General features: G+C 47.9%; 2 protein-coding genes across 5 annotated transcripts; one reads left to right on the top strand and one right to left on the bottom strand.

The window, feature by feature from the left end:
- The first annotated feature begins 432 nt into the window (after positions 1-432).
- On the top strand, positions 433-9486 carry LOC120819258 (uncharacterized). 3 transcript variants are annotated; one of them, XM_040176500.2, is made up of 7 exons: positions 435-549; positions 625-806; positions 1625-4785; positions 5724-5817; positions 6109-6161; positions 6288-6359; positions 7762-9486. In XM_040176500.2, the coding sequence occupies exons 3-6, from the start codon at positions 1630-1632 to the stop codon at positions 6333-6335; spliced, it is 3351 nt and encodes a 1116-aa protein (XP_040032434.2). In that variant the 5' UTR covers positions 435-549; positions 625-806; positions 1625-1629; the 3' UTR covers positions 6336-6359; positions 7762-9486. The 3 variants fall into 3 exon arrangements, with proteins under 3 accessions (XP_040032436.2, XP_077959127.1, XP_040032434.2); XM_040176502.2 differs by having other exon boundaries at positions 433-806; positions 6112-6161; XM_078103001.1 differs by having other exon boundaries at positions 433-806.
- A 647-nt stretch (positions 9487-10133) lies between these two features.
- On the bottom strand, positions 10134-21843 carry bsk146 (brain specific kinase 146). 2 transcript variants are annotated; one of them, XM_040176503.2, is made up of 5 exons: positions 21381-21843; positions 14806-15071; positions 14507-14709; positions 13855-14046; positions 10134-13778 (listed from the first exon to the last, which is right to left on the bottom strand). In XM_040176503.2, exons 2-5 carry the CDS (start codon positions 14975-14977, stop codon positions 13032-13034), a joined length of 1314 nt encoding a protein of 437 aa, XP_040032437.1. In that variant the 5' UTR covers positions 14978-15071; positions 21381-21843; the 3' UTR covers positions 10134-13031. The 2 variants fall into 2 exon arrangements, with proteins under 2 accessions (XP_040032437.1, XP_040032438.1); XM_040176504.2 differs by having other exon boundaries at positions 21562-21784.
- Between the last annotated feature and the right edge of the window lie 2653 nt (positions 21844-24496).

Below are 24496 nucleotides of genomic sequence, written 5' to 3'. Positions count from 1 at the left end.
TAATGTTCAGAAGCACCACAAAGTGCCACTTCTCTTCTCTCGTCTTTAGATAGATTGATACTTTATTGATCCCTCAAGAGGCACATTTTGGTATCACAGCAGCATGTACAGGGAAGAAAATAGAATAAAAAGATACACATTATATACAATATAAAAAGATAGAAATATTAAAATATTAAATTTAATTGAATAAACTAAAACTGAAACAAAAGAATAACCTTCCAAAAGAGACAATAATAATAATTTGTAAAACATTACAGAGTGTACAGCAATTCTCATATGATATTTTGGATACATTTTAATGTCTGAATATATATATCTATATATATATATAGATATATAGATAGATAGATAGATAGTAAATATACTTAACAGTCAAGAATTGCATTAAGACCAGCAGGCGTGGTGACGTCATCAGGTCAGCCGCTGTCCCAGTAACACACATGACCGGCTGCTGCGTCCTAATGTCTTATGCGACCGTCCGGTTCAAGGGGAAATGATTCGGACTGACGTGAACCTGCTAATATTTAAATGAGCAATGCTTTAACTGTACGTTGTATGATTATTTTGAATGTTTTAAGAAAGAAAACACTAAAACGCATCAATAATCATTTTATTATGAAGGGGATCCGGAAGTTTGAGATTGACTCAATGGAACTGGCATCGGCGCTATCGGCGTGTTGTCCCGGAGAGCGCGGGTCTTTGTTCGGCGTGGAGCGGCCCGTGTCCTCCGTGTTGGGGGGCTCGCGTGGAGCAGATGCGTCGCTGAGGGTCGGACCCGCTCTCTGGACCCCCCCCCCGCCCGGGTAAGTCCCGCAGGCGGCGCCGCGCGTCGCTCGCCTTCGCTCCGTCTTTGTTCCGGGCGGCCGGGCCTTCGGAGGCGCGCCGCCCGCAGCGTGCCGCCGAACTCCGGCAAAGTCCTCCACCATTACGCAACACCTGGAATCCCGTTCGGTTCGGGAGCAAAGTAGGAACCAAACGTCACGCATCGACCGGCTGCGACCCGCCCCTCAGTTCGGCACAAGAAGGTCGCTCTTTGGGGCGAGAGGTGACGTTTTAAAACGGGGTTTACTCGCAACAAAGTTTCGAAGAGTCATAACGTCCATAACGGCCCATAACGGCCCCCAACGGCCGATCGACGCGCAGCACCGAGCCGGTGCGCAGTGGTACTATGAGCCGTAAGCGAAGCCGAGCCGCGAGCCGACACGTGAAGCGGCTCACCGGGCGGCTTCCGGTCTCTAACGAGAAGATGACGCGCACGGTCCGCGTGTAAGTCCGCATACGCCAGCTAGCTAGCTAGTGTTAGCAACGGCTAGCTGAGCTAACTTAGTAACTCTTACCTGTTTCAGGGAGGACGTTAAAGTCATTTATTGAAACCATCACATGGATATTCTGCATATTCCGTCAGTATATGAATGTAAACATGTTCTCTCATGAAGTTGTAGCCCCCAAAGTGTTGCTAATGACTTTAGATGTAAAGAATGACGGGTTAAATAAATCTGCCAACTTAAGCTTAGCGGTCAAAGGAGCTTCTTTTGTCAACCACTGTAGGAAAAGATGACTCCTAATTAAATGCAATATGTTTATAAGTCATCGATTATTTTCTTCTCTCCATTTACTGCAGTTGTGATGGAGCAGCGACGTGGGAGCTTGGATCATCTACAGCCTCAAGACCTCCCCACGGCCAGCATCCCCAATGTGATTGACCTGACCAGGAAGGGCGAGGAATGTGTCCTCAGCAGCCCGTCCCTCGATGCTCTGCGTATGGTGAAGGACCCTTGCTGGTACCCAAATTCAGTGCCCAGCAACCCCGAACTACCGTTCTTGGAGACGGGCTCCTCAGAAACCGTTCTCCAATCAGGGGATCCAATTCAACCAGAAGATGCCTTCTCCCACACTACAGTAACCCTCTCCTACATGAGCAGGTCTCACGTCTTCTCCTCTCACAACTCCCTGTATGGTGTTCCGCCTATCGGCAAGTTGTCCCTCCACCCTCCTTGTGACTTGGATAAAGGGCGTAAGGAGTCTGGCTATGCACTGAACCAGCACTACTTGGAGCAGGTCGGTGGGTCCGGGGATCTTGCCTCTCAGACGGACTTCTTTCAGTCTGTGACTGCGGCTCAGGTGGGAGCCGAGAACAGTGGGGGAGGATGTCTACTGCAGGAGTCTCAGAAGTTCGAGGGTGGAAGCAACTCCAGCTGCAGAGAAATGGACAAGCATGGAAACGGCAAGAAGTATCACGGTCTCCCTCTGGACAGGAGTGCGGGTTTGGAAGATGAACACGATGATACCTGCGCCAGTTCTGGAGCATGTGCTGATTCCTCAGTGGAGGAGCTCTCCTCTGTCACAGGGGAGGACCAGGGGAGCCTCACTTCTGAGGCGCTCGCTGTAAATTCTAACAAACAGAACCCACGAGTCCTCTTGGACAGTGTGAGTGGTAGAGATGTGTGCTTACCGAGCAGGGACTACATGAGTCCTCTGGAGGACCCCGTATCCCCCTCAGCTGCTTCCTTGGACAATGTGGAGGATGTGTTTGTCCTGCCTCAGGCCTCCAGCTCACCCAGTGGTGATGACTCTTATCTAGAGACAGTAAATGAAGGGGCTGGCTTGAGGACAGAGGGGGTTAGTGATACTACTTCAAGGTTAGACGCCAGCGCTGAGAATCAGCAGCCTGTCAGTAGACGGAAGGCAGTGTTGGAGCCTTTGGTTGTCCCGACAGATGATGTTTTTGTGTCAGATGTTCCCAAAAATAAACCCAAGACTGTCACCTCACACATGAACGGGAATGCGAAGGCACTACAGGGAACGTTAAAAGTAAAAAAGCTGCCTGTGCGACCTGGTAGAGGTACACGGTTGGATGCTATAGTTATGGACATAAATTCCAGGCGGTATAAAGTGTCCGGATGCATACGTAATAAAAAAGCAAAAACTTCCCAGTTGCCAGCTGGCGATTCTAAATTAGCCACTTGTGAGAGAAATGCCACCCTGTCAGCAGGAAAAAGGAGAAACCGAGCGAAGGCGCCTTTCTCAGTGAAAACAAAGAAACAAAAAGCAGTAGCTTCAACAACAAAGGATAGAACCACCATGAACACTGACATCTGCAAAACCATCATTCCTGAATGCAATTATTCTACTAAGTCTAATGGCAACTTATCTCCAAAAAAACATCCTTTCTCTGTTCACAAGAAGTCAAAGAGCGGCCCAGAGGATGTTCACCCTGCACATCAACCACGGACCAGGCGTGTGAGGTTGAAGAGGAAACCCTCATCCCACTCAGGTCCTCAGTTTGATGTGCACAACAACTCAAAGGAGCAGGAGCAAATATCCCACCCCGACCCCTTAGTGGAAATTCACACTGCTAGATTTTCCACAAGACCATCGTCAAAATCGCCAAAGAAAAGCCAAGACAAGACCGCCGGTAGCAAACAATCCCCCGCTGACAAGACCGCCGGTAGCAAACAATCCCCCGCTGACAAGACCGCCGGTAGCAAACAATCCCCCACTGACAAGACCACCGGTAGCAAACAATCCCCCGCCGACAAGACCACCGGTACCAAACAATCCCCCGCCGACAAGACCACCGGTACCAAACAATCCCCCGCTGACAAGACCACCGGTACCAAACAATCCCCCACTGACAAGACCACCGGTAGCAAACAATCCCCCGCTGACAAGACCACCGGTAGCAAACAATCCCCCGCTGACAAGACCACCGGTACCAAACAATCCCCCGCTGACAAGACCACCGGTACCAAACAATCCCCCGCCGACAAGACCACCGGTACCAAACAATCCCCCGCCGACAAGACCACCGGTAGCAAACAATCCCCCGCTGACAAGACCACCGGTAGCAAACAATCCTCCGCTGACAAGACCACCGGTACCAAACAATCCCCCGCCGACAAGACCACCGGTAGCAAACAATCCCCCGCCGACAAGACCACCGGTAGCAAACAATCCCCCGCTGACAAGACCAAGACAGCTGGTATTCGCAAGAAAAGGCCAAAGAAATGCACATGGAGTCAGTATTCCTCCATTTTCTCCCCGAACGAGCCAGAGATAAAGTTAAAGTACATCAACTTTAGAGAGGACAAAAAGGACTATAGGTTGGACAGTTTGTCTCCATTTGTCCACGTGGAGCATCAGCAGTCGGCATCATCACTGTGTACTATCATCAACTACCCCGAGGAGCTGGGCCCACAACACAAGAGGGCCCAGCAGCAGCAGGCTCAGGACTTGGGCTTTGTTTCTGCAGGCGTCCCCAGCTCATCCTCCCTGCAGCTGGGTCGCCCGTCCACACTCGGCCGGCAGCAGCGCGCTCTGGTCTGCTGCCTGTGTGAACGGGCGGCCAACGCCATGGACTTGGGTGACCTTCATGGCCCCTATTACCCAGAAGGGTACCAGCCAATCAGCAAAAGGCCGGGCCTCAAAGAGGACGGGGACGACTACAGCGACGCAGACTCTTCGTCCTACAGAGTCCGAGGCAAGAGGAGGAAACGTGCCATTCCACTCACAGCGGGGCCCCTCAGGCCTTCTCAGCAGAAGCAGAAGGGCCTGGACAGCTACCGGGGGGCCGCCAACAAAAGCGGCAGCCCCGAGGCTAAGCGGGCGCGGGCAGACGGCGGCCAGGCGGCTGTGGAGGACTGGTACAGCCCGCCTGTGTTGCCTCAGCAGCCCTGCGAGTACTGGCTGCACGAGGACTGCGGCATCTGGTCGGCGGGCGTCTTCCTGGTCAAAGGCAAAGTGTACGGACTGGAGGAGGCTGTCAGGGCGGCTCAGGAGACCGTAAGCTGTTCTTGTTTATTCCACTTGATATCATTTAGCTGGAAATGAATGCAACATTATGGATGATAATGGAATCATATTTTTGTGTTGTTTCCTTTTTGATTTGTTGGCTTTTAGGATACACTCTTATTAGTGATAATCATCTTTATTTAATAAATGCTATTACTAGTATTAGGATCATTTATGTTATTATGTTGTTCATGCTGCACTCATGACATCGATCACACTCCATCCTGACGAATCCTCACTTTTATTCATGTGCAAATTTGTGACGTTTGCTATACACATTAAATTGAACAGAAGTGCTGAAATTGAATAATAGATTTTGAATGTATTACAGCAAGCATAGTTGACAAATATGTTTATATTTAAGCAATAAGGTACGAGAAGCTGCACTTTAATAATGTAACAGCTGTTGTTGGAAGCTGGAAACCTTCGAACTGTAAGAGTGATAAAGTACTGCCTCAAGTACCTTATTGATTTTATAATACAGTTACCAGCAGAATTATAATAAGTAAATAGCTGCCTTCAGCACAAAACCGTATCAGCTAAACGTTGTGTCTCATTTCAGTGGTCCAGAGAATAAATAGTCCCGTATGTGCAGGTAAACAGCATCGGGTCTCATTCGTTCACATCGCTCATGACAACTAACGGCGGCGTAAAGTCTAACTGGCTTTGAGTGAGCAGTGATATGAGACGCTCGGGTCAATGTGAACAGCAACTGTACATTATCGCTCAATAATGTTCCCCTGTGACTCACTCCCAACCAATCAGAACGCTGCATTTCATCTGCCCGTATGCTAATGGCAGATACAGATCTTTCATCAAATATTTTAAATGTTCTCCTTTTTATTTTTTTAAATAATTTCTAGTTTTTGTGGGATATGTGAAGCGTACGGTTGTCCCTCTATCCACACATGCTCCTCCTCTGTGTTTAGAGGTGCTCGGCCTGCAGTCACCACGGTGCCACGCTGGGCTGCTTCTCCAAAGGCTGTGCCAACAAGTACCACTACAGGTGTGCTGTGGCCTCAGGTAGGCGCCCCCCCCCCCGTGTGCATGTTCACTGTGTGCTGTGGCCTCAGGTAGGTAGGCGCCCCCCCCCCCCCCGTGTGCATGTTCACTGTGTGCTGTGGCCTCAGGTAGGTAGGCGCCCCCCCCCCCTCCCCCCCGTGTGCATGTTCACTGTGTGCTGTCCAGGTTTGGGTTCCGTTGTGTCTCTGATAATGTTGCATCCAGTGATTGTGTGGCTCTTATGGGCTGAGCTTGGATCTGCTCGTGGGAGCTGACTCAGTGGGGCTCCTCTAACTTCTGTTCTTCTTCCAGCAGACTGTGAACTCATCGAAGAAAACTTTTCCATGAAGTGTAAGAAACACAAGGTGAGCAGAAATGAGTCAAACTGTACCTGTTAATCATCAGCGGGAGGTGTGGTTCTGCTGTTAGGAACCGGCTGCTTTGCTGGTTAATATTCGCTCCGTATTGAACGGTTCCCCGTCCGTCCACAGAACAGGGCACTCAGAGCCCCTCCAGGGAAGCGACGGGAGGACCGGTGACGCAGCAGAACCCTCGTACGGTCGGTAAGTACTTGTTAGGGTTGGGTTGTAGAACGCTTTAGGACCTCCACATGTACCAGGAACTAAAGGTCTGGATTTGCAAACCTCCGTCAGTGTTTTTCTTTCTCCACGTCTCCAACTTTATGGACAAAAAAGCTAAATTGCGACGGGCCTCTTGCAGCAGGTGTAATCGACGTAAGCGTTTGTGAAGCCGTTGTGTTCCGTGGTTGCAGCGTGCCCAGTAACCGGGTCCGATCTGATGTGTGATGAACCAGAGACGCTCACAAAGGGACGCAGTGGTGGCCGTGCATTCCCCTTCAGTGGTGTTTTACACCATCCTACTTGAATGGATCCACCTCCCAACACCATCGGCCCACCTCTTTTGATGGGGCAGCGACCTGTTTGACCTGTCCCCTATGCGGACTGTCTTTAATGTGTCCCTTAATCTGCCCCAATGCAGGTGGGCATGTTGCCTGCTGGGGGTTTTGTTGCGTTTTGAGAGACGAGTTGAACATCTGAACAATGAACATTCCAGTGAAGCTCCTTTGGACTCCAACATGGTTGTTGTTGAGATGTGCAAACCATCAAAGGCCGCCGCGTGTTTCTGCGTCTTTACGCGTCGACGCACTGGTTTCACTTCCTGGTTGTAAAGTCCTGCGTGTGTTGCAGAGCGATTCACCTCCAGAACAACAGGTGGAGTCACGTGTTTTGTTGAAGACGACCTGGAGAGTCACGTCTTTGTGTGTGGAAGTCGCTGGTTGCTTTATTTATTGATCATAGACTTTATTGCCCCGTGCATCCACACTGCTGCTTTTCATCAAGGACACATTTGTCCCGTATTTTCCTCCACGACTTTGTTCCCCTCGTTTGTGGAGATCTCCCTCCATGAATCAGAGGCCGTCCGGCGTCCTCATAGTCCGCCAATGACGGCTTGTACAAGCGCTCATATTTAAAAGCTCTTCAATCTGATCCGTTCTCTCGTAAACGTTCTTCCTTTTGATAACGGCCGTATTGTGCTGTGAAAACGGAGACGTGAGACTCTAAAGGACGTAGTCAGCAGACCAATCACAGCCTGCTGCTGCAGGAGGCTGCGTCGCTTTAGACGCTGGTCTACAAAAATGGGTCGACGCACGCGAGGAGGCGTGAAAAGACACGCGAGGGACACGCGAGGGGGTCTTGCGTCTGCGTCACTCTGCAAACGCAGAAGCATAAACTAGGCTTGAGAAGACGGGAACCGAAGGAACACCGAGACACTTTCTTCTCCAGCTCTGCTAAAGGATGAACTTGTTCATTTTGTTCAGCAAACGTCAATTTGACTTTTGAAACCATTTTGAAACTTATGATGGAAACTTGTGATTTCCAGTGAAGCTTATTTGAAGGAACAGATGGAAATGTGTTATATATGTTTTTGTTTCTATTCATGCAGACATTCACACGCAACGTCCAGTGGGCCTCTCCTTCCGCCTGCTGGTATCCATGGCAACTGTGGAGCCGGGTTCCTGTGACTGAACGCTACCACCAGTAAACCTTAACTTCCCCCCTTGTGCTGGTTAACCCCTCATACTGTGGCTGGAAACCCCCCCGTCACCCAACCTCGTCAAGTGCTCTTTTGTGTCTTCTCTCTGTAGTTATTTATATTACATTTTTGTTTATGGACTAAACATGAATTACAATCAAAGATTGAATTTCTTCAAAATGATGCAAGTGTTTGATTTACTAAGTTTTATTTATTCCTGGGATTTTGCTTTTCCTTGTCCATGAGGTTTGGTTGTGTGTAGTCCAGTAGCTGCTGGTGGGTGGGGCTATGACTCAGTGAACAGGGCACGTGATTGGCCGCCGTCGACACGAGGCTTCCCCAGTAGACGTGTAGCAAACGTCCCGTGCTGGACTGGGGGCCACTGGGGGCTACTTGGGGCACTGGGCCGTGTGCGCTTGAATGTATTCACCCCATGTGAGGTTTCTTTGCAGAAAGCACTTTAGTGTAACCCCCCCCTGTGGCCACGCCCCCGGCCACGCCCCCTTGCATCATTGGTTTCGCGCTCCGTCATGCAGCTCTCAGAGCTCATTCAGCCATCAATCTGACCGCTTGTGATTTGAACATGCTTAAAGCACTTAAGAGAATTAAAATAATGCTGTGTGTTGTTTGTCTGCTCCAACCAGTTTGGACCTTTTTTTTAAGTAGTTTGCACTTGAATTTGATTTGTGAAGTTGGAAACATGCAGGCTTCTTTTTTTTTCCCTAAAAGTCAAGGAATTCCTTTCAGTTTCCATTTATTTGAATCTCCCCTCCACTTTCTCACAACTGCAAAACCATCTTCTGTTGAGTTTCATTTCGAGCTTTGCTGCACGTTATTTAGAAATGAAAGCACCACTCGGCTTCTGAGTCACTGAAGTCTAAGAAGCTGTTTTCAGACTTCTGCCTGAAATCTTTTCTCATTTCCATCTTGATTTCAATAAGAATGACTGGCATTTATGTTCTACCACCACCTTTCTCAAACAGCTGATGTGTTAAATACAGTTTTGGTTTTACTGCATTGTGGATGTACGTCACCTTTCTTTGGCCTCCTGAAGCAGCCTGAGCGCCCTGTGACGCTGCGTGCTGTTTGGTTCTAATACTGGCGGCGATGCCGCCTCCACACACCGGTGCACGCTGCGTTACCCGCGTACTGACGACAGCATTGCTACCGGTGTTCTTCAGGTGATGGACCTGCCTGCTTGTTCTGTACGTTCTCCACTAGGGCTGCTGTTTGAGACCAGTGAGGCTACGAAGCCTCGTCTCCATGCTAATGAATGTTCACACATACAGACACAATGTCCTCTCATTTGTGCATCCGTATGTTCAGTGTATTATAATAAATTACAGGCAGTTTTTCGTTAGACCGGGTTTTGAACTGATGTTTATCATAGAATGTTCTGTATGCCGCGTTAATCTCAGGGCTGGAGCTCAAACGTTCTGAAGTGTTGTGTGACTTGTTTTCTGGAACAATGCTACTTCCCATTCCAACCTCTGCGCTGTGACCGGGTTCAACGTGGGACGAGGACTGTAAACTCGTGTCCCTTTCAGGGTCTTTATTTTATGCCATCTTTTTGTACCATCTTGCTCACCTCTTAAGGCATCAGAGGTCGTTGTCAAAAATAAATATTTTATTCAACGTTGTAGTATTTCTTTTATTAGATAAATGTTTCCTCTATTTAATTCTTCTATCACACCAATCCAATTCCTCTATTTGTAACATGTGGCAGTAAATGACTTGTGACTCTACCTTCCAGATCATGAGCAATAGTGGAGCGTTTAGCAGCAACCATTGGTTCATTATCCTTGTTTCTCTTCACAGATGTTTCTTGTCCTGAGGAACATCCAGCAAGGCAGCTGCTTCTGCTATTGCTGGTCCATTCAATCAGATGCCAAGTAAACGCGTTGTATGTTTAAATGTCTGCGTCCACATCTAGTGGGAGCTGGACTTGACAACGCTAATTAAAAATGCTTTTATTAAATAGAATGTATGAAAAAAAACATTTCTACCTAACTTCTGGGTATTCATTTGTCTCACGATTCAATATTCATCTTCTAACATTTAATACCTTATTAAATCTAGACTATTTCTTACAAAAGTCATAAAAGACTGAGAAATGCTAAAGAACGACCTAATTTCTATAAAGGTTTGATGTGAACACGCATTCACCAATTCAACATGTTGTAATAGCTTTTGTAGCATCACGGGAAACATTGAACCATACGTGTTCATTTTTAATCAACTTTGTCCTTGACGGAGGCAAAACAACCAAAACCAAAGATCACTTCAACCATAAATTCTCATTTTATTCACTAAATCTCAGTTTACAGGAAGACATTTGTATTGTAAAGACAGACTTGGATACGAGTTCTAGTGCTGTGGTCATCTAATCACTAAGACATTTATTAGGTCACTGGAACTCCGTCACAACACGTTGGGTAATGGATGAGATGAGGACCGTCCGGGTGTTTCCTCCCAACACCACAATATTCGTATGGATTATGACTATAAAATAAAAAGAGGTGGACTGTCCTGATGAGGTCACGTCCCGGCCTGTAGTCTGGAGCCTTCACATGTGTGAAGCGCTGCAGCACGGCGCCGGTGGATCAGGAGGCCGTCAACCAGGTCAGAGATTATCACAACATGTACTTATTTGCATACTTGCTCGCTGATCCGGGAGCAGCTTTGATGAACGTGATCCAGAGGGATTCTGTGGTGGTTGAACGGGTTTTGATCCTCGGTTCGGCAGGTCCGACTCTCACAAGATGAAGGAACTGATGTTATTTGCAGTTATTTCTCATGGGGGTCTGGGGAGCTTGTGAAGGGAGAAACACTGAGCGGGTTTAACACACACAAGTTCATGCGAGTCCACGTGTGGAAAGTAGCACACACAACGGCGCTTTTTTTCCTTCAACTATTTCCATAATACTAAGTCAAAAGAAGGAATGAGTTATGTTTTTTCTGTTTACTTGAAATTGACATAAAAACACACTCCTTTACTAAAGGTGGCAATTAAAAAAAAATGAAATTGCATAAAATAATTCCCTACCTGTGGTTTCAATTCAAATTGCATGTGTCCTCATGCTTTGCTTCTCTTCTATTGCGGGAGGCGTTGAGATGAGTACACAGCAGTTAGCAATACAAAAACACTATTAAAAGCCAATTATGTTTCTAAATCCTTGACCCTGGGATCAAGAGATCATATGATTGCAATACTCACTCAAGGACATAATTCAAGAAATTGTCACAAAACTTATTTGCATACTCACTCGCTAATCCAGGATTATCGAAAATAGCTAAAATTCCACCTCTAAACATTTGGCTTTTCTTTTCAGCATTTTTTTCCTGTTTTTTGTAACGTCGGTTAAAATGATTTGTAAAGATCGTTTGATCTACTCATGCAATTTATAAAAGGTGACTCTTTAACCGATTTGTTTCTTTTCAGACGATACATATTGCTAAATGTTTTGAAAAAAACATAAGGTGTACAAACTGACTTTGGAGAGCAGAAAATAGCCTTTCACCAGTGAAGTAGATGTGTTTAAGATGAGGAAACATACTAAGTCCAATCTGTCCCTAATGGACATATTGGTTCACGCACTGTGGTGTTCTAATATTCTGTCTGAGAACCTTTGGTCAAACCTTTTATATGATGATCAACTATTAAATCCTCGTTGCCTCACTGGCCCAAGTCAACTCAGCAACTCCGTGTTGGGTCACAACAGTGAACTCAGTGGACGGAGCCACATTTGTTTGTACGACGAGTCAGCTGCCATAAATTAGTTTTATAGTTTATGGACCTGAGCCACCCGTTCTCTTAGAGTTTCCATGGTGTACTGTTTGGTTTCTCATTAATTTAAGTTTGATTTTGCCGTTTTTTTCAATCAAGGGATCATAATACACTTCCATATAATACGTGCATATAATTACTTTTATAGTAATTGAGCCACTCAGTAGTCAGTGATGTGCCACTGAGTAGTCAATGAGGTGCCACTGAGTAGTCAGTGAGCAGAATGGTACCACTGAGTCGTCAGTGAGCAGAATGGTGCCACTGAGTCGTCAATAAGGTGCCACTGAGTAGCCAATGAGGTGCCACTGAGTCGTCAGTGAGCAGAATGGTGCCACTGAGTCGTCAATAAGGTGCCACTGAGTAGTCAATGAGGTGCCACTGAGTCGTCAGTGAGCAGAATGGTGCCACTGAGTCGTCAATAAGGTGCCACTGAGTAGTCAATAAGGTGCCACTGAGTAGTCAATGAGGTGCCACTGAGTCGTCAGTGAGCAGAATGGTGCCACTGAGTAGTCAGTGAGCAGAATGGTGCCACTGAGTCGTCAGTGAGCAGAATGGTGCCACTGAGTCGTCAGTGAGCAGAATGGTGCCACTGAGTCGTCAATGAGGTGCCACTGAGTCGTCAGTGAGCAGAATGGTGCCACTGAGTAGTTCAGCTCGCTGGTGTGACGCATGCCACGGAGTTGTCACTGATTTTCGACCGATTCACTGACGACCGTCACGCGGTGTCATTGGACCAACATGTACAGCCGTGGCTTTAACATTTCTGCGCCAGAACACCAAAACACAAGCTGCTGTACAAAAACAATAGAAAAAATAATGTGTAGTCTTTTTTGATTCAAATGAATAAATACAACTCTCAACGCAAAACAAATCCACCTCTTTTGGATTCAAAGACAGTAATACATTACTACACAGTAAAAAAACACACTCACACTTTCATATTTTTGTTACACATAAAACACTTAAAACTAATGCTCCCTTGTTGGTGCCTTACATGGTATCTTCTGGAGCTCTGTGTCAGTCTTCTTCACAAATACAAATCAAATTCTTTGCCCTTTGTCTTCACTTAGACATGAAATCACACACAGTCGTGTCCTGAAGAGATCACACACCGCTGGAACTATTGCTTTAAGAGATGAATGTTGGTCTAATAGTTTCAGTGACAGTATCTCCAATAGAAGCATTTTTAAATTTCCCGCTGGACTTCATGAAGCTGTATTTGCACGTCACTCAAATCAAAATGTAAAAGGGACTTCTCACTTTCCTACTGTAATGTTTGCATTCAAGAACTACTTCCTGTTATGTGACCATGTGTGCTTTTCCTCCCCAAAGACGCTGAGAGCAGGATGTTTGTTCTCTACGTGGTTGGATGGAAGTTAACATCGTGACCACCTCAGACGCAGATTTCAATGGGCGTGGCCACCAGCATGTGGCCACCGGGGGAGCTGTTCTCTCGCGCCATTCGATCATAACTGCTAGTGGACGACACGGAGCTGTTGGTGGAGACCGACACAAAATGGTGGCCGCTGCTTGCTTCCATCGTTCCGCCCTTAGCCCCGCCTCCGACCCCGCTGCCCCTGTCAATGGCTACCGAAGACATGGGAGAGGGCGGTGACAGCGGGGATAGAGGAGATAAAGTCTGCTGCTTCATCCTCTCCAGAAGAAGGTCCTCGTCTTCCTCCCCAGATGAGGAAGACGAGATTGTGCTGTCCACCTCTCCCTGCACACCTCCTCCACCGCCAACCCGCTCTCCACCACCTCCACCGCTGCAGCTGCTGCTGTTGTTGTTGTTCTTCTCTGTGTCCAGCATCCAGGAGTGGCTGAAGTAACCGAAGACTTCCTTGACAGAGCAGCGGCGGTCTTGTTCCATGGAGAGCAGGCGGCGGAACATGCGGAGGGCCTGCTCCGTGAAGCGCCTCCACTGGGACGGCACCGCGTTGGTCCTCCTTCTCTGCCAGCGGATGAACTCCTGGTAGAAGGAGTCGGAGGGCAGGGCCTTCTCCCAGGGGAAGTTGCCGGTCAGCATGCAGAAGAGCAGCACGCCGAAGGCCCAGACGTCCGTGCTGTAGTCCACGCAGAACCCCTCGTGGCGGGACACATCGCAGAGCTCCGGGGCCGTGTAGGGGATGGTGCCACTCACCTGGAGGGGGGGATTCAGAGGGTAAACGCCACCGTGCAAACATCACCGAGTTCAAACGTCACCGAACGTTACTCACTCTTTTCACAGGTGAGCCAGCTCGGCGCGTCATGCCGAAATCTGACAGCTTGACCTTGCGGCACTCTCGGTCAAAAATGAGGATGTTTTCAGGCTTAATGTCCCGGTGGACCAGCTTCTTACAGTGCAGGTAGTCCAGCGCGATGGCTACTTGGTGCACGCAGCGTTTTGCCACAGTCTCAGGAAGACCAACCTGAAGGAGAGGACAGGGGGACGTCAGACAGACACACAGAGTGTTGCCGACATCAAAAAGTGGAAGGTCTCCTTTTCAGAAGGGCATGTAGGGCATGGACCCGCCTCCCATGTCATGTATGTGTGAGTATCCCCTATGTGTTCAGGCCCAGAGGATACATGTAGTATTGCTCAGTATTGGCTATGAATCATATCTATGTTGGTAGAAAAAGGTTGAAGCGCTGAATCGTGTGACATGCAGATCACTGCATGTGGACGAGGAGGCGGGTCCACGCCGCTCCATCACTTCATGCCCTTCTGAAAAAGGAACCTGCCACTTATCCATCTGGGCTGTATTTACAGGCACCACTGTGCTGAACTGATGTAAATTAACACTCAACTGTTTTAGGGATTTGTCAAATCAATATTTTATGTTCTAAAGCCAAAAGCAATGACCAGAATCATGTAGGATGGAGCAGCACCTGTGGAGGAATAATGTCGAAGAGGTCCCCTGCCAGAGCGTACTCCTGTGCAAACACATAGTAGTCGTCCGTCTCGAAGGCGATGCCGAACATGTTGATGATGAACGGACAGGGGGACAGGTACAGGGAGACGCTGTACTCTCGCAGGAACGACTTCAGCTTGGTTGACTTCTTCTTTAGGAACTTCAGGGCCATTTTTGTACCTGATGGGCAAAATGTACGAAAAATAACTGTATAGTCCTCGTTCTTTGCTATTTAGAGCAGCAGGATATTGTTTGTGTGTTGACATGTCCTCTCACCTCGGATCTTGTGGATGACCAGATCCACCTTCCCGTAGGTGCCTTTGCCCAGCTCTCTGATCACCTCGTAGTACTTGTTGACCTCCAGCTTCTCCAGGTTCTGGGCTGCGATCAGCTGCAGCTCGTCCAGGATGTCCATGCTGCCTCGAGACCCCAGTGGGGGGGAACTCATGTCAGGGACAGTTTTAGGGGACGAACCGGGAGAAGAAGCTTGGGGACGGATGCTCAGGTGGGACAAGAACAGCAGCAGCTAACAGCTTGTGTAACTGTAAACAGAGAGAAAACACATTCTTTTAAGGTCATTTTTTTCTTTTCCTTATTATTAAAATACATACAAATATAAAAAATACTTTCAAGTTCAAATCAAAAATGCCTGAAGGCAAAACGCGGCTCAGGACACGAGCAAACCAAAACACACATTCAAAGCACCGGCCGGAGACGAGGGACACTTTCTCAATATGCGTCCTGCTGTCCTCGTGTCCTCGTGAAACCTCATCAGTCGCAGCCCGAGTGCTGATGCTGTTACACATCTGTTCCACAGTGTGACCCTCCAAACACTACTCAATCACCAGCTTTCAAGTCAAGAGCCAACGACACACACACACACACACACACACACACACACACACACACACACACACAGGCTTTTAGTTCCTTTGTGTGACATTTGTTGTGTGAGGCGGACAGGAAGAGCAGGATGAGTCAGCTTGGGTAATAAATGGCAGCACACATGTGATATACAGAAGAATCATTTTATTTGATGAGGTTATGCCAGTTTAGAGAATCCACTCTCTCTTAGGTGTCAAAAACATAATGGGCCTTTCTATCGCAATCAGATTTTATATTTTGACATTTGCCTTTTTTAATGCCTTTTATGTTCATGATCACAATACGACTATTTGACTATTAAAGACTCCTGTTGTCCATAACAGCTTTAAGAGGTGAGTGTATGTCGGCCTGCAGTGACTCTGCCCCACGATACCAACAACAGTAGTGTTGCAGAAGCACATATGCAGCAATTCAAATGGGAAAGACGCTGTTGAGGCTTCCCATTCTTTTGTGATAGCATCACTTCATCAATCATTAGAGATGTATTAATTGGTTTTAATGTAAAAAAAATCCCAACCCCCAGGGGGGGCTTGGTGTGCTGACAGGGGGTGCCGGTAGGTAAAAATAAAAAAAATTTAAAGAGAAATCGACATTATCCGTGACGTGCAAACCGACATGATCCGTGACATGCAAACCGACATTATCCGTGACGTGCAAACCGACATTATCCGTGACATGCAAACCGACATGATCCGTGACGTGCAAACCGACATTATCCGTGACGTGCAAACCGACATTATCCGTGACATGCAAACCGACATGATCCGTGACGTGCAAACCGACATGATCCGTGACGTGCAAACCGACATTATCCGTGACGTGCAAACCGACATTATCCGTGACATGCAAACCGACATGATCCGTGACGTGCGTTGGTGCTGGAACCAGAGCGGCTCAGGGGACGAGAGAGAGGGTACTTGAAAATATGTATACAACATGTTAGAAAAGACTGTTAGTGGAAAAGTAAAGTGATATGTACTTATTTTATGAATAAAAACATTTCTTTTCAAAAAAGGAACGATCCCTATTTTATTTTGCTCGGGGGAGATTTGGGGGTCCCTATATTGTCGAAGGGCTCCCTGACGGAAAGAGTTTGGGAACCACTGGACTACGGTGTGTGCAGGGAGTGAATGTTGTGCATGGTGGCTCCTGTCATCACTGTGTGAACGGGTGAACGATGACATGACAGTTAAAGAGCTTGGAGTCGTCCATTTACCAGTTAGCTTAACGTAGCTTGTTTGCCCTTTCAAACACGGGGCTAGCCGCAACAGCTAACATTTGCATTAGCATCAAATTTGGAACTAAGACAATTCGTTTTTTGGAGTTAATAATATTAAGTAGGAAGGTCGCAGTGACAAAAATGAAGCTGTGTAACGACGTACAACTCGCTCGGAACCTTTATGCAGAGTCGATTTTCTGTATTTCTGCTATGTGTTTTCGCTTAGGAAACTACTTTAATTATGTTTCTGTGGTTGGACAAAAGCATTTTTTGTGATGTGGTCAATTGCGATGGCAACTTTCACTCTAAAGGACATTATATAAACTAAGCAAATATAACTGATTATCAAAACAATAGATTCATTTAGGATTCAAAATAACTGTTAATGGACTGTACTCGTGTAGCACTTCTCTAGTCTTTCACCCAATAAAAGCTTGTTAACGTTGCACGTCCACTGCTGCCATGTGACTGCCCATCACGACTCACTCACATTTATAATCTTCTTACAGCAAAAAAACAGGCTGTTGAAGCAAGTTGGAGTTGAGCGTCTCGTCCAAGGACACATAGTGGCCATCAAACCGCCCGTCCTCTAAGAATGACCTCACTTGTACACTTCCACAGGCTTTCAGTGGAAACACAGAATACACAATGCTCCTTTCAACCCAGCCCTGCTTTGCTCTCTACAGCGACGCTCTGTGCACCAGGTTTAACTGTGGAAACAGCAACGAGGGGCCACCAGCCCAAAATCACACATTCCCGTCTACTGTGAGGAGCGAACACAACTAAAGCCACTGCATGCTATGTTGTCCCGCTGTTTACAGAGAGCCGGCATAATCAGAGGCGACGGATGGATATAAATATCCTGTGTGTGTCACCGTGCGTTAACGGGGGAGTGACTGAATACTGACAGAGGATGAGAGGATGAGAGGGGCTTTGAGCGGCGAGGGACGCTGGGCACTTCAGTAGGAGCAGGTGTGTGTGCTGCATCACGAGACAACAGCACAAACTGACCTTGCAGCAACTTCAATCCCCGCTGTGGTAGATTAGTATTTACAGTTTACACATTTTCCTCTCTGGGGAACCATCACCTTATCATGGTGGAGAGGTTTGTGTGTCCCTATGACCCTGAGGCCTGTGTTGTCGGGAGCCTTGTGCTCCTGGTAGGGTTACCCTTGGCAAAGTGGTCTCACGCGAGGGGCCAGACTAAGAATGATTCAAAAGACCCTATGAAAAAACGGAAGAGGGAAGGAGTTACCCGGCCCGGAGGAAGCACCGCGCCCCCATTTGGAGGCAGGCCCAGATGGAGGGCCCAACAGCGAGCGTGTGGTTGCCGGGCTTGCCGTGGAGCCTGGCCGGGCACAGCCCGAAGGAGTGACGCGGCACCCCAACCCTCCCCATGGACTCACAACTGTGGGGAAAACCAATGGGGTTGGGTGCGCTGCTACAAGGGTGGCAGTGACAGTGGGGGGTCTAGACGGAAACCGACCTGGGCGGCAGATGCTGGCTCTGGGGACGTGGAACGTAACCTCTCTCCGGGGGAAGGAGCCGGAGCTTGTGCGGGAGGTGGAGCGTTATCAGTTGGATCTGGTGGGGCTTACCTCTACGCACAGCCTCGGCTCTGGTACCACACTCCTGGATAAGGGATGGACTCTATTCTACTCCGGAGTGGCCCATGGTGTGAGGCACCAGGCGGGTGTGGGAATACTCATAAGTCCCCGGCTGAGTGCTGCTACTTTGGAGTTTACCCCGGTGGACAAAAGGGTCGCCTCCCCTACGAATTTAAAATTGTATTAATTGTTTTTCAAATTTTAAATGGGTTGTCGCCTTCCTACTTGTTGGAGCTCTTACATGTCCACACACCTATCAAAGCACTGAGGTCGTCTAATCAGATGCTCCTCGATGTGCCTGGATCCCGGTTAAAATCCAGAGGTGACCGAGCCTTTTCAGTGGCTGCTCCAAACCTCTGGAATGGTTTACCTATCCATGTAAGAACAGCTCGGACCATTGCAACGTTCAAGTCCCTCCTTAAGACCCACTATTATTCATTGGCTTTTAATTCAAGTTGAGCTTTGATTGTAGATTTTATTCTTTCTCTACTGTTCTGTCTGTGTTTTATTGTCTCGCTGCTTTTCAAGCTTGTTAAGCACTTCAACCGAGGCTGTTTTCAAACATGCTATATAAATAAAATTGAACTTGAACTTGAATGAGTTCAAGTACCTCCGGGTCCTGTTCACGAGTTTGGCCGGAGAATCGGAGCAGCTGGGGCGGTATTGCACTCGCTTTACCGCACCGTTGTGACGAAAAGAGAGCTGAGCCGGAAGGCAAAGCTCTCGATCTACCGGTCAGTCTTCGTTCCTACCCTCACCTATGGTCATGAAGGATGGGTCATGACCGAAAGAACTAGGTCACGGGTACAAGCGGCCGAAATGGGTTTCCTCAGGAGAGTGGCTGGCGTCTCCCTTAGGGATAGGGTGAAAAGCTCAGCCATTCGCGAGGAGCTCGAAGTAGAGCCGCTGCTCCTTTGCGTCGAAAGGAGCCAGTTGAGGTGGTTTGGGCATCTGGTGAGGATGCCCCCTGGGCGCCTCCCTAAGGAGGTGTTCCAGGCACGGCCAGCTAGGAAGAGGCCCCGGGGAAGACCCAGGACTAGGTGGAGAGATTATATCTCTGCACTGGCCTGGGACGCCTTGGGATCCCCCAGTCAGAGCTGGTAGATGTGGCCCGGGAAAGGGAAGTTTGGGGTCCCCTGCTGGAGCTGTTTCCCCCGCGACCCGACCCCGGATAAGCGGCTGAAGATGGATGGATGGACATTTTAAAAAGATATTCAGACTACCTCCGTCTGTAACCAACCCTGAACATTAGCTTACTGATTACCTCACTGAAATCGGAAATCTTTTAAAGCCTAAAACCGCGTTCAAATTCTAATCAACAAGTTGATGATTTCACACCTCCAGGGATTTACCGGTCGTGGATGTCTTTATTCTCAGGGGTCTGCTAAAATCATAAAATTGATTTACGGCAGCTGACCTGTCGTACAAACAACGGCTGTTCTCAGAAGATTTGGCTCCGCCCACTCCGCTGTGACGCCTGCCGCCGACTACAGATTCACTGACGACCACAGCCTCGCCATCTCATTCCAACAACAACGGTCCTAGTTTTACTAACATAAGCATAGGCGTAACCACGCATTCTTTGGGGGGGTTGTGTGTCCACCAATATTGAAAAGGTACCAATCTGTCCCCCCCAATATACAGCAGAAAATATGTAACATATATATATCTATGTACATATATCGACCGTATCGACCCCCCGTCGGCTGTGCCGTTCGCCGGTCGGATCGTCACCCCCACCCTTCCCTATCATTTAATGGTTTGGCCCGTGTTCGGTCGAAGTCGGCAGTATCTGGCGCGAACCTGAAATCAGTTTGACACCTTTAGGGTAGAGAAAACTGTGCCAGCAGCCGAGCATTCACGTTTTTTTCAAACAGTAAGTAACTTGATACCGAGGTAAATGTGTAAGCCAATAAAACGAGTAGCCTCATAAGAGCACGAGTCGCTGTTTTTCTGATAAAATGGCATGTGGTCACAGTGCGGCATCACAGAGAGACAGGGAAAGAGACAGGGACAAGCTCTGGACATGCAGATGATCAGGTGAGAAATTAATGTGAAATTTAATGCAATTTAGTATTGCACATAGACAGTCATTGTAAGTATGTAGCTGAGTAAGTGGGCTTTCTTTTCCATTGAAAGCGATCCTATTTGCTACAGTACTACTGGAAAAGCATAAATTGTAATTGGTAGGTGTGTTTAAGGTCAGTAAATAGTAAGCAACTCAGTCACTGTTACACTATTCCTTTAGATGTGAATTTAAATGGTCAATGTAGTCCTCGAAACTATGTTTTAAATGTGCAAATTTTCATATATAAATATGGAATTGTAGGCCATGCACGTAACAAAAAAAATAATATGGGGAATGGTATTCATTTGGACCCCCCCAATGTCTAAACCATGGATACGCCCTTGAACATAAGCTAAAATAAAAACACTTGATCTACTGTGATCTACTGGATATTTTGGACCAGAATTAGAGGCAACTAAGTGAATGTGTGTACAGAGATGGACTGCGATCCAGGTTGATTTGCTCATCCATATACAAGCAACATCAGCACAAGTCACCACTGCTGCCGCTGGCGAGCACCTACACTGTGAGCTTTTACTCATCACGCTGAAGTGTAACATGTGTGAGCACAAACACATGCTGACACACACAGACATCAGGATCAGAAAACACAACGCAAAAGAGGATGAACGAAATGGTTCACGCATCACACGTTTCATCTGCAGGAGGTTTTCTGGGTGATTGCAATGCACCTTACTGGGTGCAAACACTCCTTCTCATTAGGCACAGAAACCACAGTGAGCAGCGACAACCAGAAGGGAGGATGGAAGCCGTGATTCTGCAGACATCCTCAGCTTCAGCTGGGGGGCTGCGTCACGTTCACCTCCCCCCTGCAGCGTCCTCACGATGCACCGACTGCTTGGACAATCACTCTCCCTCATTATGGAACGTGGCAGGAAAACAAACACACAAACACAAACGGATGACACACAAACACGCACGCACACGCACGCACGCAGGTCTGCAGGAATCAGGCTGTCCCACGATACACAGGACGGGGGCGGCCCGTGAGGCTGCGTGGTGATCTACAGAAACATCGAGAACAAACCCGAAGCCGGCGGTTGGTGCTTACTGGAGGTCGATGGGAGGAGAACCGCCATCAAGCACCACAGCATTGTGTCCGGGCCCAGTCCACCACGCACCGAAGAGCCCGCGGCGCGATGCGCTGCCTGCTGTGGACCAGAGTGACGTGCGGGGAAACCGGGATACCGGTGAGGGAGGATCGGGTGTCGATCCGGCGTCGTGCTACTCACCAGGCCGAGAGGTCTGTCTACGGGATGCTACACCTGTGCCAGGCGGGGTGAGCGCATACTAGAGCCGGGGGAGGCCTGCGGGCAGCCGTGTGACAGTGGATGTGGCGCGGAGCATCCTGCAGACTCTTCCGGCTCTGCGTGCTATTATCCCCGCATGGCTCGGTCCCTGTAATGGGAGGAGAGGGATGAGAGGGGGAAGCGGCGCAGGACAGGAGCGACAGGACTGGGGAGAAAGGAGCCCGCCCCCTTTTTTCCGCCTTGGCCAATCGCGCCGCTCCGCCGGGAGGCGCCTCCGCTCGCTGTCTCCGTACAGACTATGCTGCGTTCACGGGTAGTCGGTAATATCCCCGTGATGCAGAGGTGAAATCCTTTGTGCTTCCTATCAGGCCATATGTCTTATTTCGCTGCCATTATCAGCAACAACTGCAAATCATTTAGTGACTTTGATTTGAAATGTATCACAATTATTTGTTCATAATGCTATATTATGATCATTTTATAAGATTAATAATAAGCTTGCAAACAGCCATTCCTAATAGTGAAGATTGCACATTGAATTAGACAGTGAACTAGATTTTTTTTTCTTTATTTGAATTAAAAGTAATTTATTAAACATCCATAAATATAAATAGTGCATAGTATTTGGGATGCAGAGATCAGATGTATTTTATTGGAATGAATAAGATAGATACTTTACCTACAGCCGATGAGAGGAAAGTCATCACAAGCTGATGTTAAATAGCTTATTAGGGTGACACAACAGTTATGATTGAGGTCAAGTTAAACCAGCAAAGGATAGAGTAGGGTCTTAATCGATCAAAAACAAGGATCTACAAGAGACCCCCAAGATATAGTGGGATTTGAACAAATCCCAAAGTTGAAGAGAGGGTCCCGACGGACCACAGGATGGGATAGCTCGTGGTCCAGTTAGACCGCAGGCAAGGATAGGCTATTGTCAAATAAGACCGCAGACAAGATTGTTGAGGTCATGTTAGCTGGCAGAACAGTACAGTCGGGGTCAAGTGAGATCGCAGAACAGACTATAGCTGCGTCTCATTTCGGCGGCGGCATCCTCCGGAGGAGGGGTACCCAGCCACCAGGCCACTATGAAAAACATTTAGTTTTGAAACACGGCCGGATTCTCTCCCAATTACAGATGCTTGTCCTGATTGACCCATTTCCCAAGCGCCAGCTAAGCCATGCGCAGCGACTCTATCCCCCCCCAGTCGACCGGTTGTTTCGGCGTGTCCGCGCACCTTCAAGACCGGTCCGCAAGATGTTTTCTAGCATGGAACTGGTCCATGAGGCCAAAAAGGTTGGGTACCCCTGCTCCAGAGAACCCAGCCTTTGGGGAGGACGTGGGCTCGGTCCTTCGGCGACCACATAGAATTGCCGAATTGAGACAGCCTGGCGTACTGGAGAGGATTTCCTGGGTGCAGGGGCGGACTGGGAGTACAAAGTGGCCTGGGAGTTACTGTCAGACCGGCCCACTCAATACACTGCACTTTAAAGCATCGCACATTTCGACCAGTCAGTGGCCTACTTGGAAAACTACCCATACACATTATTTTGAAAGATGTTTTTTTATAACATTTGGATCCACCAATTTGCCTGGATGGAAACATGGAATAAAATGATACTGGCTATTGTAAGGTATAATTAGATGAATATGCTTCTCTCTGGGCTAGTATCAGATGGTTATCCATATACCTACACAGACTTAATAAGACAATTCAACTCCTAATCTCAAAATGCTTCTCTGCATTTAACCCATCCCACACAGTGGGAGCAGTGTGCTGCTGGAATTGGCAGGAGGCAAACAAGCAAGACCTTGTCCAGATAACAGAAGGGTTTCATTTGCAAAAACGTATTTATTCTTTAAGTTGATCCATTTCTGTTCATAATATGAATATCTTATAAAACCGTTGCAACCTCAGTAAGACATTAGTCAACCTCTAAAGCGGGAAAGTTAAGAGATTAAAGTGGATTGCTGGAGGGCTGCGTTCACCAATCACATCCAAAGGAGCCGACTGAATGGAACAGCCGCGTCGCAGCCAAAGTGATGCAGTCAGTCAACGAATGTAGTCTCCGGAGGATGCAGCCAACCAAATGAGACACAGCTACTGCAGCTGGTGACAACCCCTCGGAACTTCTTTTTCCTCGGACCGGGAAACCAGATTTGTCAGGATTGACTGGTGAACTTTGGATGGGATTAAGAACTGGTGTCTGCTTGACTGGTCAAGTTAGACGGCAAAATCCAAAATGACGTCGGCTTGACGAGTCAACCATGTGAGGATGTCACAACCGAGGGAATCCTGGAATTAGGAGGCAGGCGAGCGAGACTTGGTCCAGGTGAAAAATAAATCTCTTATTTGTAAAAAAACAGAAAAACAGATAAACCAAACCAAACAAAACCTAATTCATTAACTGAATAAACTTAACATAACCTCATCTGACATCAGCCCTCAGCTACACAGATGTTCCACCATTTTCCAGTCAACAGTCAACGTCCTCCATCTTTATAGCGCCGTCAATCAACCCGCCCCAGGTTGCACCATGTGCACAGGTGACACCCATTATGACACCCCCCCCCCCCCCCCGTATACCTGGTCCGACCCGATGATGTCACTGCTGACATCATCCCCTGCACAAACACCAGGCCTCACTGCCTGCCCTCCAGTCTAGCCTCCAGCACACCTGCCGAGCATGGCAAGCATCCAACACACATCAACATGGGGACAAAGGTGAGTTGTCTCCCACTTTGTCACAAACCTTAAGACCTTTTCTTTTGGAAATGCAAAATAGTCACAATATACCAAGACTCGTTAGACCAGGAAAACGTCCCGTTAAGCCGGGCCACGTCCACCTAGGAAACACAGTCCCGTTAAGCCAGGCCACGTCCACCTAGGAAACACAGTCCCGTTAAGCCAGGACA

Source organism: Gasterosteus aculeatus, chromosome 5, assembly GCF_964276395.1.
Source record: "Gasterosteus aculeatus chromosome 5, fGasAcu3.hap1.1, whole genome shotgun sequence".
NCBI lineage: Eukaryota > Metazoa > Chordata > Actinopteri > Perciformes > Gasterosteidae > Gasterosteus > Gasterosteus aculeatus.
This window is presented reverse-complemented; position numbering and strand designations above follow the sequence as displayed.